General features: G+C 45.2%; 1 protein-coding gene across 1 annotated transcript in view; it reads left to right on the forward strand.

Annotated features, from left to right (window-relative positions):
- The first annotated feature begins 374 nt into the window (after nt 1–374).
- Nucleotides 375–18756, forward strand: part of LRIG1 (leucine rich repeats and immunoglobulin like domains 1) — a 123287-nt gene continuing 104905 nt past the window's right edge. Inside the window, exon 1 of the mRNA XM_081852401.1 lies at nt 375–1635. Within this exon, the coding sequence (XP_081708527.1) occupies nt 1421–1635 (215 nt within the window). The 5' untranslated portion in view covers nt 375–1420. The remainder of the gene's footprint in view (nt 1636–18756) is intronic.

An 18756-nucleotide genomic window follows, 5' to 3' on the forward strand; every position in this document is an offset into this window, starting at 1 on the left:
CAGCAGGCGAAAGCGCGGAGAAAAGGAGCGACTCTTTCCAGCTCTCTCTCGCGCGCTCTTCCCCTTTAAGAGGCGAGCGGCTGCTGCCGAAGCGGGAGCCTCCCGCTTTCACACCTTGGGTGGGAAAGGGAGGCGGGACCTGCTCTCTTCTGATTGACGGCCTGCCAACCTCAATGGAACGTTGTGTATCCGAAAGGCGGCACGCGGGTGGTGGGGCGGAGAGGGGAGGGCCTCCTGTCCAATCGGGAAGCGGGCGGGCGCGCCGTGGAACGCTAGGCAGCCAATGCGGAGCGAGAGGCGGGCGGCTTGGAAGAGGAGGAGGGGGGGATGGAACGTGTTGCAATGTGCCCAACGTGGGTTTGAGTCGGGGAAGCGACGCTTGCGGGGAGGGGGCGCTGGAAAGTGGAAGGGAAGGCGAGAAAGAGAGGGAGAGATGGTGGCTGGCAGGCTGCGGGGGCGCCCCGAGAGGATCGCGGCTGGCAGCGCTCCGTGTGGGCGCTAAGGGCTGCTGGCTCAGGGTAGGCGGGAGTGGGAGGTGTCGGGAGGGGGGAGGAGGAAGAGGAGGGGGGGCGGCCAGGGAAAAAGCCCAAGCGGAGAAAGTTGCGGAGGTGGAGATAAAGCACCGCTTGCCTCCCACCCATCCATCCCGGTTCCTGGGAAAAGGTGTCTGATCCCCGGGAGAAGAAAGAGGGGAGAGCAAGGAATCGGCCCCGCTCGAGCAGCAGGCGATGCAGCCCTCCTCGCCGGCTCGCCCCTTGCAGCGCTGAGACACTTCCCGGGAAGCGGAGGCGAGGCGGAATCTGCAGCGGGGGGGAAGGCGGAGGGACTTTTCGGGGGACGCCGAGCCTCTTTCTTTGCAACAGCAGCAGCAACAAGGCGCCCGCCTGTGGGACGGGGCGCAGGACTCTGTTATTCCCTCCCCGCGCGCCACCCCTGCCTTTTCCAGCAGCAGGATCCGGACCCTTATTTATTGCGCGAGTGGCGATCGCTGAGAAGGAAGAGGAAGACTTTTAAAGTTTGGCGCTGGTGCCAAGAGCTCGGGAGGCTCCATCCTGCCTCGCTTCCTCTCCCTCTCTCTTAGTGGCACTGAAATTCAGCTCTCTGGATGAGCCGGTTCTGGGCTGCTGGCCCCCCGACGAGTGAACTCCAGACCGGCCCCCGGAGAAACTTCAGGAGTTGCAGCTGCAGCTGCAGCCTCACTCGGAGCTGGCATGGTCTGACTAGTAAATGTCGCTGGAGGCCTAGAGACTTGGTGCAAAAGAGATCTGGGCTGAACGAGAGTGACGAGTTGTTGGCACTTCCTTGACTTTTCCTTTCTGTCTTTAGTACTTTATTATTATTATTTTTTAGTTGGTGGGATACCACCAACTCTGCGCTTCTGGCCTCTTATTCCTAACCCCCCCTCCATCCAGGATACAAAATGGCGCTGCCGGGATGGGGAAAGTGGGGGTCCCTCTTCTTTTCAGATGCCTTTTGGACCTTCTTCATCCTTTCCCAAACGTTGGTGGGGTTTGGCTGCTGCTCGGAGCGGCAGGCCTGCGACGTGAACTGCACGTGTAGCGGTGATCGTGTGGACTGCAGCAACCGGGGGTTGGAAGAGGTTCCCGAGGTGCTGCCTACCTGGGCAGTCTATTTGTAAGTCTCCCGCCTCCGAAGTCAAAAGTTCTGAAGATTTCTTGTGCCTTTTATTTCTTTCCCAGTCAGACCTCCCAACCTCCTTCAAAGTCTTCGCTGAAGGCCAGTTCCTAACCCTTTTCTTCACTGCAGTCTGTGATTAATGTAATATTCCGTCTTCCCTTTATTGAGAGATCTAATTGTAACCGGTTGCCGAGCAACTAACTCCTGGGAGATCCCTTTGGGGGTAGAGAGTTCTCATATCCTTGTGGAAAGATCCCGGTGGGAATAGAGGCTGCTCATTCCCCTTGTAGTTAGGGATGTTCTGCAGAATGAGATGTTCGGCCTTTTAAAGGGAAAGCTTCAAATTCTGATCATTTAAAGGGTTTTTTTGGGGTGGGGGTTGCGTTTTTGTGTGTGAAACTTTGCCACCCAGACTGTGGGACCTCCAGGTCCTTCTTAACCAGATGAACTTTTTGGGACACCAGCCTGTAAACTTGCACTTTTTAAAAATATTGTTGTCACTGATGTTGGCAGCGTTCTCACGGTGTGTTGCAAAGGTGTGGGGAAGAAGGGTTGTGTTTACTGTGTAGAAGTCCCTATAAGACTCAGTTTCATTTAGGCTTAGAAATGTCTGTAGTGTGGCACGGGTGTTAGCCCTTAAGAATCAGATCAGTAGTGGAGCTGAACATAAAAGTGGATGACAGGCTGAAGATTTTCAGAACTCTTAAAAAAAAAGAACTTTTACTGACTTGTGAAGCATTTACTCTTGCCATGGAATATAAAAGAGTTTGATTTAATAATCCCCTTCTTAGATGATTCAAACACCTATGTAGGACTTTGAAGACCTAAAGAATTGGGACTCTAAAGTTTCATTCTTAAACACACACACACACACACACACACACACGGTAGCAAGTAAGGCCCTTTCAAGTAAACATTGATAGAATTTTACTGAGTCTTTATTATGCACGAGATCAGGTAGTTAAGGCTTGCCAAGGGTGTTATAAGAGTAAAACAGATCCTCAAGAACTATGACGGTGTGTATCATCACTATGTAAACAGCTGCTGTGGTGTATTGGTGTTGGGTGTATGTGTATAATCTCAATATTTGAGATACGTGGGGTTTTTAATTTTAAAATTGCCTGTGCTTTCCTGCAGACATTTAGAACTAGTTCTTGAAAACTCTCTCTATCCCCCCCCTTTCTTCCAGCTCTGTGTGAGATTACATATCTCATGTTTCACCTCTAATTCAGTGGTGAAAGTTGGAGGGGCTGTGAATAAAAGGTTGCTGTTTGCCTCTTCAGGACAAAGAATAATCTTACTACTTGTTCGACCCACTTCCTTGTGTTTCTAAGGAATTAATAGCTGCACCCCAAAGTGGGGAAAACTTAACATGATGAACTTTTGTAGGGAAAAAAAAGAAGTCAAAATGGTTAGCAGATGTAGGCCAATCGCCCCTGGTTGCTGCACACTAGGCCCTTGTTATCTGTTAGAACAGTTTCACAAGACTCTCTTATTAGTTATTAAGTGATTGAATCGTGTTTTCTTCAGAATTGGGACCCAGGTGGCCAATTTGAGGTTAAGGTATTAAAATATGGATAAACTAGCCTGTGGTTGGTGCCTGACTTTGTGATTTTCAATAGCACTTGCGTTCAGATCCTGATAAATCTTCACATTTGGGATTATTTCCCTTTGACTCCAGCAAAGGGAGTTTTACGTGAAACTAAATGTGTTTTAAGATTACAACCTGTGGTTTGAAACCTAATAACAGCGTCACACTTTATCCAGTCAGAAAGTGGGAGTGTAGCAAAAGGTTACCTGTATATAGGTGTTATTCATAAAACGTATAGCTATATTGGTTCCTTAGATGTAAATTATTACTGTTGCTGTTTTTAAGATGGTATCAGGAAAACTCATTCTTCCCATGTTCCAGTCGCTGCTGCGTGTTGCAGGTTAAAGGGTTTTTTTTTTAGCAAAGAGCAACATGAGTTAAAAGTAGACACAAGTCAAGTATGGTACTCTACTTAAATATGTTAGAGTAGTTTAACACACATTGTACGAGAAATGTCAGAATAGGGTATGTTTAAATTATGGAATAGGGTATGTTTAAATCTGGAATGAAACATATAGGTAGTCTCTGGATGAGAATTTGGATAAGTTCATTTTATTGGCCACCACATTGTGCAGCAGCCTAAACATCTGTGTATACGTATCGTGTACCCAAATATTACAAAGCGTCTGCTATTGTACATATGGAGGACTGGAATTAAAGATGGGCAATATTGTGCCATTAGGGGGTTTATGCTGAAAGAGACCTGAAAATGCTAATAGGTTCTGTTTGTATCAGAAAAGAGAGTGGTAGCTGAGGTATTAACACCCCTATCTTCAATTCAAAGCCTTGACTAGAATTCTGCCTTTCATAGGTTGTAATGTAGGCTAAATTCTCCCTCTGAGATAGGGAAGATAAACATTCAATTGTGGTCTGCTTAGTGCTGTGTCAGTGTGAATGTTTAATTCAGATTGATGTCATTATAATTTAGCTGTCAGCCTCTGGAGTACAATTTATTTACCGCCACCATAATTATATCGCTATCTTAAGTTATTTACAACCGTGCTTTACAGACGTGTGAAACTCTGGAGTATATCATATGTTTAAAATTTGCTGCTGCAGAGCTGCAAGTTGTTGATCTTTCGAGTGTGTGAAGCACAAATGTGATTACTAGCTGATCATTACTTTACCCTAATTCCTATAATCCGCCATACTTGTTTTTTTGGAAGGATTTCACATCTGGAAACATGCACTGTTTTCTTTCTCTGTCCATGCACGCACAGAGTTAAGAAGCTGTTCGGTTTAGGGCAGCTCATATGCTACCATAAGAGGACATCTCGATGACACTTCTCTTGCTTTTCATATATGCCAGCTTCATTTTAACAGTAATTGCCACCACCGATGTTGAATATTGAATGTTCATTTGATTAAGCTTTACAGTGGTGATAATTATTGTACCTCATGAAGGGTGAAGCTCCTTAGATTTTGTTTCTTCCAGTATTCATACCATGTTCATAATAACTCCTATATGGGTCACAGTTAGGGACCGTACTGTAGCTGCCATACTAAGTATCAAGAGCAATTTATAACTCTTCTGTTTACTCTTCTGGATATCTGTGCAAGCTGTTGTAGCAATACCGGTCAAGAGTCCTGTAGCATCTTGAAGAGAAGACCAACTTACTGATTGAAGCTTATGCTTTTGTGGGCTAGAGTGCTCTTTGCTGAATGCGTGAAGCATTCAAGGAACTCTCTAGAGTCCATTCCATTCGTTTTGACAAAAGTGAACTCTAAACCCATGAAAATCCTGATCTCCTTTCTGCCCCCACCCCTGCTTCAAAATACAGGAAAACGTTTAAGCAACCAGGCCAGAGTTTCCCATCTTCAGTGCTTTCACTCCTTGTGTAAGTCGGGTGTGTGTGTTTAGGTCTTTGGGACAATGTTTGGATGGGAAATCAAAGCTGTAGGTTTCTTTAAAATCTCCTGGTGCAATTGGGAGAGGGGCATCTTCTCCCACCCTTTCTTTTTTTGGCCATGCTTCTTAACTTTTCAAGGAGGGCTATTCTTGAGAGCCTAAACCCTCCTGTGCAGTCCTAAGCACATCTACTACTAGGGAACAAGCACCATTAAACTTGATGGGAATTACTTCTGAGTAAACAAGCACAACGTTTCACTGTTTGAAAGTCCACACTTTGTGAATGGAAGATTGGCTTTGTTTATTTACTGAATTTCTAACTCACCCTGCCCTTTAGCTCAGGGCAGATAGCAACAGCTTGAGATGTGTATCAGCACTAAAATTTCCTATAAATGCAGTTAAAATGTATACAAGAAAACATCCCCATCCCTGAAAGGCTGCTAGTAATACTTTAAACAAATAGTCTCACGGCAGGCTCGTGACAGCTACAGAATTAACTTGGACGTTTTTATGTTTTGTAAATAGTAGCAAACGGTTTCAGTGTTAGTATCATATCTTATGAACTTGCTTGGTTGTTGTGGTGTTGCCAAGACCTCCTAGAGAGTTTAAGGATTGTGTGTGTGTGCATATTATACATATTGATTTGCCTTGTGGGGCGTGGAATATAATTCAATAACCTCTGGCACTAGCATGTGCAGGGAAATGTATTTTCTTTAAAAGAGCCTACAGGGAACTGGAACTCTGCACATGAGACTGAACTGTGTCCTTTCAGTGCGGTGTGTGACAGTGGTTATATAAGATTATTTATTTGAACTCTTAACTGCTCTCTGTGTAATTTGCTTTGCACTCAAACTCCCATGTGGTTTTGAAAAACCGAGAATCATTGTGTGTGGTTGTGGAGGAGAGGCCACAGCTCGTGTGTGTGTGTGTGTGTGTGTGTGTGTGTGTGTGTGTTGCAAGGTAGTGGAAGATCTTAAACCTAGCATGCAGTCTGAGGCTCCCGACCCCCTTTTGCCTGCCCACAATTTCTTGGTGCCTGGCTTTGAAGCTCAGATAGGCAACAAAAGATATAAAACGTCTGAAGTGTGATTTACTTGAGAACATTATCCGCAGTTAAAAAAAATGTCTGCAAGAAGAGTATAGGAAACCGAATGCTTGCTGCCAACAGATGCCAGGTGCAAAGTGTGGAGAACGTCAAAATGGGAATTACAGGCCTGGCAGCCCCCCCCCCCCCCGACACACACACACTTTTTAAAAAATTTAAAGCCATAAAACCCTTTCCCTTTCTCTTGCTCACTTAGGGTTGATAGAATTGCTGTGAGAGTTTAACTTCTTCCCCAAAATGGAGGAAGGGAAGAGAGAGACTCAGTGGAAAAGATTTCGAAGCTGGTCCGTTGTTAGTCTGGTTGCACCACATGGGCCCTCACAACAACACTTCTGATTATGTGCACATAGGATTAAAACATAAGACGAGCCCCAGCCTTCCAGTCCTGTACAGTGGTACCTCGGGTTAAGTACTTAATTCGTTCCGGAGGTCCGTACTTAACCTGAAACTGTTCTTAACCTGAAGCACCACTTTAGCTAATGGGGCTTCCTGCTGCCGCTGCGCCCCCGGAACACAATTTCTGTTCTCATCCTGAAGCAAAGTTCTTAACCTGAGGTAATATTTATGGGTTAGCAGAGTCTGTAACCTGAGGTACCACTGTATTCTCATTCCTCACAGTGGCCAGCCAGGCAAGCAGGGGCTGAGGGCAGAATTTGTCTCCTGTTGCTGTTCCTCAGCAACAGGTATTCAGGTCAGGTGTGGCATGCCTCTGATATCACAGCCACCATGACTAGAAGCCACTGAGGGCTTTATCCGCCATGAATTTGTCTTTTCTGCTTTTTTTGAAGTTGGCTCGTGGTAGCAAATTCCATACGTTTTAACTCAGGTGCCTTGCGAAAGAACTGCTTCCTGAATCTCCCACCATTCACATTTGCTGAATGACTCTGGTTTTTAACTAATAAAAACCCCCTCTATCCATGTTCTTGTTAGTATTATTGGGAGAGGGGGGGAAAACTGTCCACTTTCTCCACACATGCATTATTTTGTACGTACTTCTCCCCAACCCCGTTCACCTGCCCCTCCAAACTAAAAGTCCCCGAACACCTTTCCTCAGAAAGGAGTTGCTGCAGCCCTACCAGAATAATGGTTGCCTTTTTCCAGCTCTACAGCATCCTGTTTTGAGAGGTAGGGACAGGAACTACATGCAGTGCTGTATTCAAAGTGTGGTTGTACCATAGATGAATATATTCAAGGCATTTAGGTGCTGGGAGATTTATATTAGATCCTTTCCAAATGATCTTTACCATGAGAACTTTTTTCACAGCTTCCATTCACTGGGTTGAGGTTTTCTACCATGACTCCGATATATTTTTCCTGGTCAGTTGCCATAAGCTCAGATCCCATCAGTGTATATATGTGTCCTTAGAACCAATGTGCATTGCTGTATACTGGCATTGGACTGCGTTTGCCATTTTAATGCCCATTGCTTCAGTTTTGGAGCCCATTGCAATTCCTTCTTCTTTTATCATCCTGAATAATTAATTGGGTTTCATTGGCAAACTTGACTCACTCCAAACTCGGTATCATTTATGGATAAGTTTACAAGCACTGGTCCCAATACAGTTGCTTGTAGAACCCCATGAACTGATCATGTATTCCTACCTACTGTTTCCTGTTCTTTAACCTGTTAGTGATTCGTAAGAGGACTCGGACCTCTTTTTTTTGTTTGCTCAGGCAAATCTTTTTGAAAGTTCAGGTAAAGTCTTCTGGATCATCATTTCCACATACTTGTTGACACACCTAAGCACTGCAAGATTAGTGAGACAAGACTTAACCTTTGCTGAGGCCATGTTGATTCTTCTTCAGCAAGGCTTATTCTTCTATATGCTTGATAATTTTCAGGCTGCTCATGCTCTTATTTCCCTCTTAAATTGTCATCCAGAGCAGGAGCAAAGAAAACTGAGGCTTTCAGCCCAAATTGCTTCTCCTTTCTACCTGTTCCTTGCAAATCTCCCACCTCGATTAAATTGGCTCCTACCTAATCTCTGTTGGAGATATCAGATTGTGGCAATGTGTAACAGACCCCTAAGTCCTGTTGAAAAAAATGATCCCCTGTGAAAATTTAAAGCAGTATGGATGAAATGACGTGATCCCTGTAGCTGCTGATGCTTGTGTGAGAAGTGTGTGTATATACACTCATGCACGTGAACAGAGACATTACACCTCTGTGTTAACTGAATTCAGGTAATAAATGTTATATTTCTGAGTGTTGCTCAGCGGTCAGCTTAAAACAGACAAAATATCCCTATTCTGTTGAAGTCAGAAAACGAGATATGAGATGTCTAACAATATGCATTAAGTCTTTTTCCAACTGTATACGGTAATCTCTTAACAATTGGTGTGAGTGCATGAAAGGTGTTTATGGACTGTTTAAAAGCTCTTTGCAGATTAAAGTGGTGTTTTTTAGTGTAGGGAATTTGTTGACACTAAGGAGACTTGGGTTCAAATCCTTATTCAGCTGAGAAACTCACTGGGTGACCCGTTTAAACTGTTTTGAAAACAGCCAAGAGTCAGGGCAGGGGGTTGTTGTGACCCTGCAAATCAGGACTATAGATTCCACATCTCTGCTTTCTAGTTATGTCATTATCCCCCCAACCCCGCTTATTCAGAGTAGGCTGACTGAAATAAATAATTTCAGTGGATCTACCAGGAATATAACTGACGTTGAATTTAGCCCTATGGAAAAGCAGTGTACAAATATTTAAATGAGATCTTGGGTGAGAAAGTTCTGTTCTCTCAACCGTGCCCTGCCTTACAGGGATGTTGTGAAGATGAAAACGTTGCAAGCAGAGGACTGTGTATAGCAGGCATAGACAAACTCGGCCCTGCGGATGTTTTGGGACTACAACTCCCATCATCCCTGACCTCTGGTCCTGTTAGCTAGGGCCGAGTTTGCCTATGCCTTGAGGGGAGGTCAGGATAAGCATGAAATATAGAAAGCAGTTAATGTATTTTTGCCTTAAAAATATAACTGTTGATTATCTGCTGACTTGAATACATTGCTAGTAAACCACTTGATAGTTTGGGTTGAAGTTTTCGTTTGTTTATATGAACACATAAAATAGAAGTACTCACTGAAATGAACAGAGCAGTCAACAACAAAGCATATCATTAAATGCGCAGCCTAAATCAGTGATCCCCAAACTTTTGCCCCCATAGACCACTTGAAAATTTATGAGGGTCTTGGCAGACCACTTAATGATTTTTCTTTTCTGCCTCTTTTAGCAAACGTAATGTGTTGCACTAAATGCAATATGATTTAATTATATTTTTATGGCTTCATTTTTTCTTCAGTGTTGAATTTAATTGTGTTGCACTTTGAAATCAAATTGTAGTAGCTTCAGATAAAATATAATAAGCAAACGAAGCAATAAAAAAGACAAAGTCAATATGAAGTGTCGATGCCTTGGGTTTGCTGCTTCCCATCTTCAACCACAAATCCACAGACACATCACATAGACACATATCCACAGACCACAGTTTTGGAACCCCCTGGCCTAATTCACGACTCTTTGCTTCCAGTTCTCCAGTTGTTGTTTGTGTGTGTGTGTGTGTTTTTGGAATAAACATTTCAAGTGACACTTGCTGAACAGTTACGTGTTTTTCAGGGCCCCCCCCCCATGCTTTGTCTCTTGCAGCAGAAACAGAGTCTTGGGGTCCTTTAAAAAAAAGAACATTTTATTCTTATGGCATGGACTTCTATGGATTACACTCTGTTAGCAGTTTCTCTTGATTAAGACATGACATGTATTCTTGGAGTTGGAGGAGCCTTCCAAAAAACATTTTAAAGAACTTCTTAGTAATTAGCGGAGCTCAGGATAACTGGTGCTGCCAGGAGGTGCTTAGACAGTCTGCTTTGTGCCCCTGATGAAATACTTTTACAAGCCCTAAATTGGAAAATGTCTCTCTTTTTGGTTGCGGGTGTGTGTGTGTGTGAACTTGAGGAACAACAAAATGTCAAAGTTGACCCTCGTAAAGGAGGGTGTGTGTGTGTGTGTGTCTGTGTGTAGGCAGCTCACTCAAGCTTGGCCATTATGGCTTCATACCCCTAAATCCTATTCAGTATCGCTGAACAAATGGAATGGAACTGAGAATGAGCTGTAATCTCCAAAGGCCAGCTTGTTGCATAGCTCAGCAGGACTGAGGGAGAGCATAAGGATTTCTGTTCTCCTCTGTACTCTCACCCGTGCTTCCCACCGAAAACATTTCCCGCCTCTTTAATTTTAGCATTGATCAGCTAACTCCCTTCAGCAGGCTCTCTGAACCTGCCGCCCCTATTGTCCGTTGTTCCATATCTGGCTCTGTTCCTATTAGAATGCCTCGGCCCTATATTCTTCGTAATTTGTAGTGTTTTGCAACTCACAGGGATTTTTGCATTCTTGCCTCTTCCCAACTGAAAGGCTTTGCAGTCTGGCCCTAAACATGTTTACTCAAGGGCAGAGCCCCACTGTGTTCAAAGGGATTTGCTTCCTCAGGACATGTTCTTAAGATTGAATTTACACACCTCCCCGCCCTGCCTGAGGTACTAAGCTCTTCAGGACCTTTCAGACTCCCCTGTTCCCAGCATGGGGGAACTGTGTTTGTTGTTCATATGGGAGCCATTCACACAATCAGAGGTGAACATGTCTGAATTTGTGCAGTGGGCTTGTTGTGTGAATGAGCTATGGGCTTGTCCATTATTTTTTTATTACTTTATTTATTAAATTTGTATACTTCATCCGAAGATCCCAGGGTGGTTCACAAAATGAGAATAAGAAATGAGAATACAAAATACGTAATAAAGCAAACATCAGCCAATAACCCCCCTCCCACAAACACATTTCAAAGGCCCTAGAACAGGGGTAGGTAACCTAAGGCCCGGGGGCCAGATCCGGCCCAATCACCTTCTAAATCCGGCCTGCGGATGGTCTGGGAATCAGCGTATTTTTACATGAGTAGAATGTGTCCTTTTATTTAAAATGCATCTCTGGGTTATTTGTGGGGCCCACCTGGTGTTTTTACATGAGTAGAATGTATGCTTTTATTTAAAATGCATGTCTGGCTTATTTGTGGGGCATAGGAATTCGTTCATTTCCCCCCCCTCCAATATAGTCCGGCCCACCACATGGTCCGAGGGACGGTGGAGCTGCCCACAGCTGAAAAAGGTTGCTGACCCCTGTCCTAGAATGTTACTGTCTGATTACAGAGAAACGGTTTTGCCTGGTGCCTTAAGATATGTAATGAAGGTACCAGGTGAGCCTCCCTGGGGAGAGCATCCATAAGCGGGGAGCCACTACAGAAAAGGCCTGTTCTCAGGTTGCCACCCTCCAGATCTCTCAGAGCGGCACACAATGAAGGCCCTCAGATGACGGTGTAACTCAGGCATAGGCAAACTCGGCCCTCTAGATATTTTGAGACTACAACTCCCATCATCCCTAGCTAACAGGACCAGTGGTCAGGGATGATGGGAATTGTAGTCTCAAAACATCTGGAGGGCTGAGTTTGCCTATGCCTGATGTAACTGGATAGATGCTGCTCTTAGTTCTTTGGGGCAGCTTCTGATTTTCACAGGATTCTTTCTTCCTCAAAGTTGGGGGCTTAATTTTGCCTCTGGAGCCATGGAAGAGAGAGAGCTAGAGCAGTGTTTCCCAACCTTGTGCCTCCAGCTGTTTTTGAACTACAACTCCCATCATCCCTGACTAGCAAGACCAGTGGCAAGGGATGGTGGGAATTGTAGTCCAAAAACAGCTGGAGGCATAAGGTTGGGAAACACTGAGCTAGAGAGTGCACTACGGGTGAAGCTGACTTGGAGTTGCAACCAACCAAATTATTGGGTGGGACTTCCTCCCACCAGGAATCACTTGCAGTGCCCCCCAAATCTGCTGTAGAAGGTTGGGGGGAATCGCCAGAGCACTGCTCACAGAAGTTGTTTTGGACGTTTTGGATTTAGTTAGACACAACCCTTTTTGTTTTTCCTTGGATGCATTCAGAGAGCTTTGAACACCCCCGTGGCCTCAGATTTTAGAGGGATGGCATGAATACCAGGGAGTGGAAGACATTACTGTTGTGTTCCCATTTAGTCCAGAGCATCCTGTTCTCATAGATGCCTATGGGGAGTCCACCAGCAGGACACATAACGCACAGCAGTGGTCTCCTGCTTCTGATCTTCAACTACAAATTGCTACTAATCTTCCTTTAATCTCCTGGCAGCGAAGTTTAAAAATGGGAGGGTTCCCCCGCCCCCCAAGAAGGCGACACAAAGTGCTGAGAACACTAGAATTTCTGCAAATCCTCAATTTTCTGAGAGATTGCAGTGAAAACTGAGAATGGCACACTTCAGATCTTTCAGACACTGGGTTTAATTAAACAAGAATACATCAGTAACTTGTGTGAGTTAAACTTGTTCCTAGGGTGTCTGGTTTTGATTACAGCTTAAGTGTGCAGCTGTGGCTCAATAGCATACATAATAATAGGTATACATGTCACTATTATTTGAATGAGAATGCTGATAAGTAAAACATACTCAGCAGTATTCCTTTCATGGTAGCCAAACGATACCCCAATAGGTATAGTGTTGCATCCACATTTATGTGCTTGTGAAAATTTGTATAAATGCAAATTTCAAGTCGTAAGGTTGTATCCGACATTGTCTGTGAGCTGAGGGAACAGGCTTCTGCTTTCTTTTGCCCCTATCCTGGTCCTCTGTGTGCCTTCAAAATCTTCTCCTGGTGTGTTGGGTGTCTCTGGAGCCAATTTGCAGGGCACATGGGTGGGGGGGCTGCAGGGGGAGATGAGAGGAAACTGAAGTCCCATTGTGTGAGCAGATGTCCACTCACGCAGCATTGAATTCCTCCCATGGCACTTTTAAGTCTTTATTTTAGTTTTCTGTGTGAGAGCCTCCCCCCCCCCCAAAAAAAACCTGTTTGCCATTCAGGAGTTGTCCCATATTATGCCATTTAACTTAGCTTCCCCAGTAATGCAGTCCACAACGCACACACAACCAGTAGTTTCCCCAAGTGTTGTGATAATCTGTGACACTTGTTGTCATTGCTTTCTAACTACTACCTTTTTGAGTTTTATCAGTGTTTGTTTCAATTGTTGCAAGCCACCTTGAGTCATGGTTCTGGGGGGAAAGGTGGGATGATATTATTATTATTATTATTATTATTATTATTATTATTATTATTATTATCATCATCATCACCATCATCATCCTCCAGGGATTGTTAGTTTGGGAGGGAACCACTGAAGCCATCTGAGGAGGCTTAATAAATGGAGTTCCCCAGAACACCCTGGAACATTCCTTGAAAAAAGAATGTATTTCCATTCAAAATGTGCAAAGGCATGCCATTTGGGTTATTGGATGTGTTCATTCAGGGCAAAATCCAATTGTACATGTGCCTCCTTCACTTTGTATTTAAATCACGCTTTTGTAAATTCAGCTTTCTTAACGCTGAGGCCAAAAGCCTTTTCTTTTATCAGTGTATATGCGCTCCATCAGCACTGATACACATTTTTCAACTGCACCTTTTGTTTTGATTTGCTGGCTGGCTTGTCATTGGAGTGCATGAGTGCTCTGTCTTCTCCCTTCAGCACCATTCACAGATTTGTTTTTTGTTTTGTTTTTTGGCATGCTTTGCTTTGCCTTCCCTGTCCATGGGGGGGGGGGGGAGATTATTTTCAAAAGCTTCCCCTTGTTAGGATGCCGATTCGCTTCTCTGTAGATTATCAGCAATTTTGCTGTTTCAATTTTGTTGTCTCAGTTTGTGGTGCTGCCCGATAACTTCTTGTTGGTGCTTTCTGAAGGGCTTCAGGACCCCAGAGTTTAAGCCTCAGGACCCCCCCCCTTCCTCTTGAGAAGCTGTTTGCAGTCTTTAATTGCCCTGCTTGGCTTTCCCTCCCCATGGTGACAGCAATTTGAAATGCAAGGGCCTGCATACAATGGGAGCCACTTTTCAATAGAATTGTGTTAATAGTCAGAACTACTTACAAAGTGGGGGAAAGTTTGAATGAATGGGCTTGGGGAGGGGGTAGTGAGAGTGTTGGGGGAGGGGCAGTAGGGAACATTTTCAGAGGTAGGAAAAACAACCTTCTATGAAGAAGTCTGCATGCACACAAAAGCTCATACCAATAACAAACTTAGTTGGTCTCTAAGGTGCTACTGGAAGGAATTTTTTTATTTTGCTTCAACCTTCTCTGGAGGCAGCTGAGATATGAATCCTCTTGGCACTTTTGACACAATCCACAGTATTTCTTGTAGACGCAGTTCTCGCAGATTAGTTAGGTTCAACATGTACTCAGTATTCCTAAATACATATTTCTTTCTTTTAAAAAGTTCTATGTATCCCAAGGGGTTCCTCCAAGTGGCTCAAGGCATTATGGATGGTTCTTTTCTCCCTGTTTTATCCTCATAACCACGTTGTTGAGAGACACTGATGGACCAGGGTCACCCAATGAGTTTCATGGCTGAGTGGAGATTCGAACCCTGGTCTTACAAGCCTTAGTTTGATGCTCAAACCACTAAGCCACACTGGCTGTCATCCCAGTTGAATGTCCTTATGCCATACTTTTGGCTAGAGGAAATACCTGATTTTAGGCATGATGGCCTAAATCAGAGCTTTCCAAACTTTTCACGTTGGTGGCACACTTTTTATAGACATACATCGTTTGGCGACGCAGTAATTCAGTTTCACTAGCAAGACAGGTGTTAAACTAACCCCTTTCCAGCCCCGGGAAGAGCATGGGGACCGTTCGTGCGACATACCTACACACTGCAGCCGACACACTTAACGTGTCGTGATGCACAATTTTGAAAGCTTTGGTCTAAATTGTGTTGGCTGGTTGGAATTTGACTCGTGTAATGCTACTTTGGCTTCTCTTCTCTTTTGCGCCTCTTCCCTATTGGCCTCCCAGAGTTAAGTTTTGAAGGCATGTGGGAAGTGTGCAGCGGAAGAGGAGAAAGGTGCAGTCCTATACAACCCTGTTCCTTCCAGGACCGGAGTCAGTATGCTTCTCAGTACCAGTTCCTGGGAAGCACAAGTGGGCGCTAGCGCTGTTGTGGCCATTATGTGCTGCTTGTGGGCTTTCCATAGGCATCTGGTTGGCCACTATGAGAACATCAGGTGGCAGCGGCGTAGTGTGGGTTGTCAGCACCCGGGGCAAGGCAAGTAATTTGCGCCCCTAACCCCTAACCTGCCGCCGCTGCCAGCTTCTTCTTGCTGCTGCCTGGGCTGGGGTATTTACGGTAAGGTAGCCACGGCGGCGGCGGCGGCGGGTCCGTGTCAGGTGATCTGAGGCGAGTTGCTGCTGGCGCTGCCGCCCAAACGACGCCGTTTGCCCGGAGGAGGGCAGAGAGGCGAGGAAAATGCAACATGGCCCAGCGGCGGCGGCGGCGGGGCTGTGAGGAGGGGCTGCCTGGCGCACCCTCCACGGTCCTGATGCGTGGGGACCGCGGCGAGCGCTGAGAGCCGCTGCCTGCTGGACGCCTTCAGCCCGGACGCGCGCACAGCTCGTCGGTTCCGCGAGACATGGGGCTCTGCTACAGCCTGCGCCCGAGGCTCTTCGGCGACTCCGGAGGCGGCGAGCGCGCCCCCCCAGATGTTGCGCCCGGTGCGGCCGGCCCCTCCTGCACCCCTCACGCTACGCCACTGTCAGGTGGGCTTTTGGACTAGCCCAGCAGAGCTCTTCTTAGGCCTTGGAAGTATTAAAAGTACCCAGTCTACAAACTGAAGTAGCTGCTGCGGTGCTTGCTTTTCTCTTCCTCCCCAGTTCCGCTTTCCTTTTGTGACATGACCGTGGGCTGGAACTGTATTACCATTCAGTATACGTACGGTGTGTAGGCTGTATCGAACGAAACAAAACCAAATTCATTGTAACCATGAATCAGCAAAAAAACCCCAAATTGGTCATTTGTACAGTGTTGTTGGAAACCACCAGTGAGAGATGAAAGCATTGCCTGTTTCTGTTTTATTAGGAATGGTAGTGATGCGCTATTGGTTGCCACTCATGTTATAGCCTACAGTGCTTTAGCTAACAGTGGTGTGCAACCGATACCTTCTGTTTAATAGAAACAGCCTTCCATTCACAGTGCTCCGCCATGTATTGATACTTCACCATAGATTGAGATTATGCACGACTCCTGCCAGTGTTGCAGTTCCTGTGAAAATGTTGTATTTAAGGTCTGCGACTGAAAGGTCCAAGACCTCTCATTCAGTGTTCGAAATTCTAGGCACATTTTGCAACAGGGAATTTCATTAGCGTGAGCAGTTTCTGAGCGCTGGGCACAGTACTACGCCTAAGATTTCAGATTAAAACTACACAGTGGAAGGAAAGCAGTTGGCAGTTTTTTCCCAACCAGGTCACCCCCCCAGATACTTTGGACTTCAATTCCCATCATCCCAAGCCAGTATACTCAATGGTTGGGGAAAATGGGGGTTGTAGTCCAAAATATGTTGGGGGAACCCGGTTGGGAAATGCTGCTCTATGGAGAAAGAAGAAAAACAAAACAGCATCTTATGGGCCTATTGTAGTCAGGCTTGCAATCTCTGCCCATGCCATTTCACTTTGGGGGTTGGATTTGTGAAGGGTCTGAATACTGCTAAGAACCTTTGTAAGTTATCTTGGTTTTATCAGTGAACTTTTTTGGGTGGAGTGGGTAGCCATCGTGGTGCCACCAGGATGTTTTAGACTGCAACTCCTATAATCTCTGACCATGCTGCCTGAGGTGGATGAGAGTTGTGGTCCACAATGTGCTGGCTTCGCCTTATCTAGCTAGCCTTACGTACTGCATAGGTAAGAGGTCCTCTTGCAGGAAATGGGGCCAAAAGTAAACTCGTTGGTGTAATCTAGGAATTAGAGGAGGGTAGTGAAACTTGTCGCCAGCCGTTGTAAACGGAGGAGTTGTTCTCTGTTGTGATAAAACACTGAACTTTAAACGGAACGGGTCTATTTTTGAATGAGCCACTTCAGATAAAATGCAAATCAAGCTTCTTTGCTGGCCCATGGTGTACTAAACGAAACCTACGGTTCAGTGATGGGAAGAAAGTGGTCCGTCATTAATTGCTAATGGATCTTACGTTGTTCTGCTGAGAATGGTAAAAAATATATATTAAATGCCTGTTTGTGGCCATGTTCTTCAAACTGGTCACCACCTCGTACAAGCAAAGAGAAGAACAGTTTGTGCCCCAAGCCATTTACCCAACGCAAGATGTAGTATTGAAAACTGAGCAAGATTCATGGTTGCAGTGGCTTATGAGCATTCTGTTGGGCTATGAAAGCAGTGCATATTGAAACCAGTGTCTAGCATATTGCACCTTGACTGAGGAGAGCACTGGGACTGGGTTCAAATTACAGTTTTAACCATAAACTCACTGTTGCCTACCTATGTTACAGAGGTTTGAGGATAAATGAGAGCAATGAAATTGCTGTACCTTTTTAGTAGCAGTGAAGAAACTAGAGAGAAGCAAGCTGTGTGCATAGATGTTTGGGTGTGCCAAATCACAGAGCCAGAGTGTTGTTGTTTTTTAATTGGGGCTTAAAAACACACACGCTAGCCCCTTGCATCTCATTTCCTCTTCATCAGTTTGTGTCGGTGCTGCTAAAATTCTGCCTGTTATTACAGATGAGGAACCTCTTTCCCCTGTTTTAACATTCAAGGGTAGCAGTTGCAAGGAGAGTCAGATTTGCCCCCCCCCCCTTTCTCAGCTTAAGAGACGAGACTGTGGAAGGTATAGCGGACTGGTGAGCCTGCAAATACTATCTGCGGGTATAAAACGGATATCATAAGAAACCAGCCTGGTTGGAGGCTCTGTGAAATACAACCCCGTTAATGTCTTCCAGTTGTCCAAACACGGCTGCTTCACCCTCCCTGTGCGTGGATGTGTAGGAGAGGCTGGTTTCATTGGCCGGCAAAGGGAAAATGAAAGAAAATTGGCTTTGGGGTAGAATTAAGCACACTGTCCAGACAGCCTAAGCCAGTGGAAGCTGGCGTGTCTTGCACAGGTTCACTTTCCAATGGCCTGACTGCCTTGGTGGTGAATAAATGACAGAATCCGCTAGGGATGTTTGAGTTCAGTAGACTTTCTACAGTCTATAGTTTCGCTGAGGCTGTAGTCTGTTGTGTACATATTTAAACCATTCTGTTGCAAAGAGCTTTGGGGTGTGCTAGCTACCCTTGCTTAAACGAAACAGCAGGGCCATAGCTGACACCACTAAGCAAGCAAGCAAGCAAGCAAGCAAGCAAGCAAGCAAGCAAGCAAGCAAACAAACAAACAAACAAACAAACAAACAATGTTTCATTTGGTGCATAAAGTGCTGAATTCAAGTGTTCTCTAGGCTGAGCATGGATTCCTGCCTCTTCTCTATGGTCTTAAAAATTGTTTTATTTATTAAATTCATATCCTTCCCTTCCTTCCAGACAGCTAAACTTGTTTGGGACCCCACGTCCCCTTATTCATTCAGCGGGCTTCTATCATTGTGACAGATGATGAGCAAGATTTTAGTGCACGTTGGGTGCAAATCTGCAGTGAAAAATGTGTTCCGATGGTCAGTGTTAGAAATTAGCTGGGCACCAGGCATGTTTTGTTACTGGTATGG

This window comes from Podarcis erhardii (assembly GCF_964252035.2).
Source record: "Podarcis erhardii genome assembly, chromosome: 2".
Classification (NCBI taxonomy): Eukaryota; Metazoa; Chordata; class Lepidosauria; order Squamata; family Lacertidae; genus Podarcis; species Podarcis erhardii.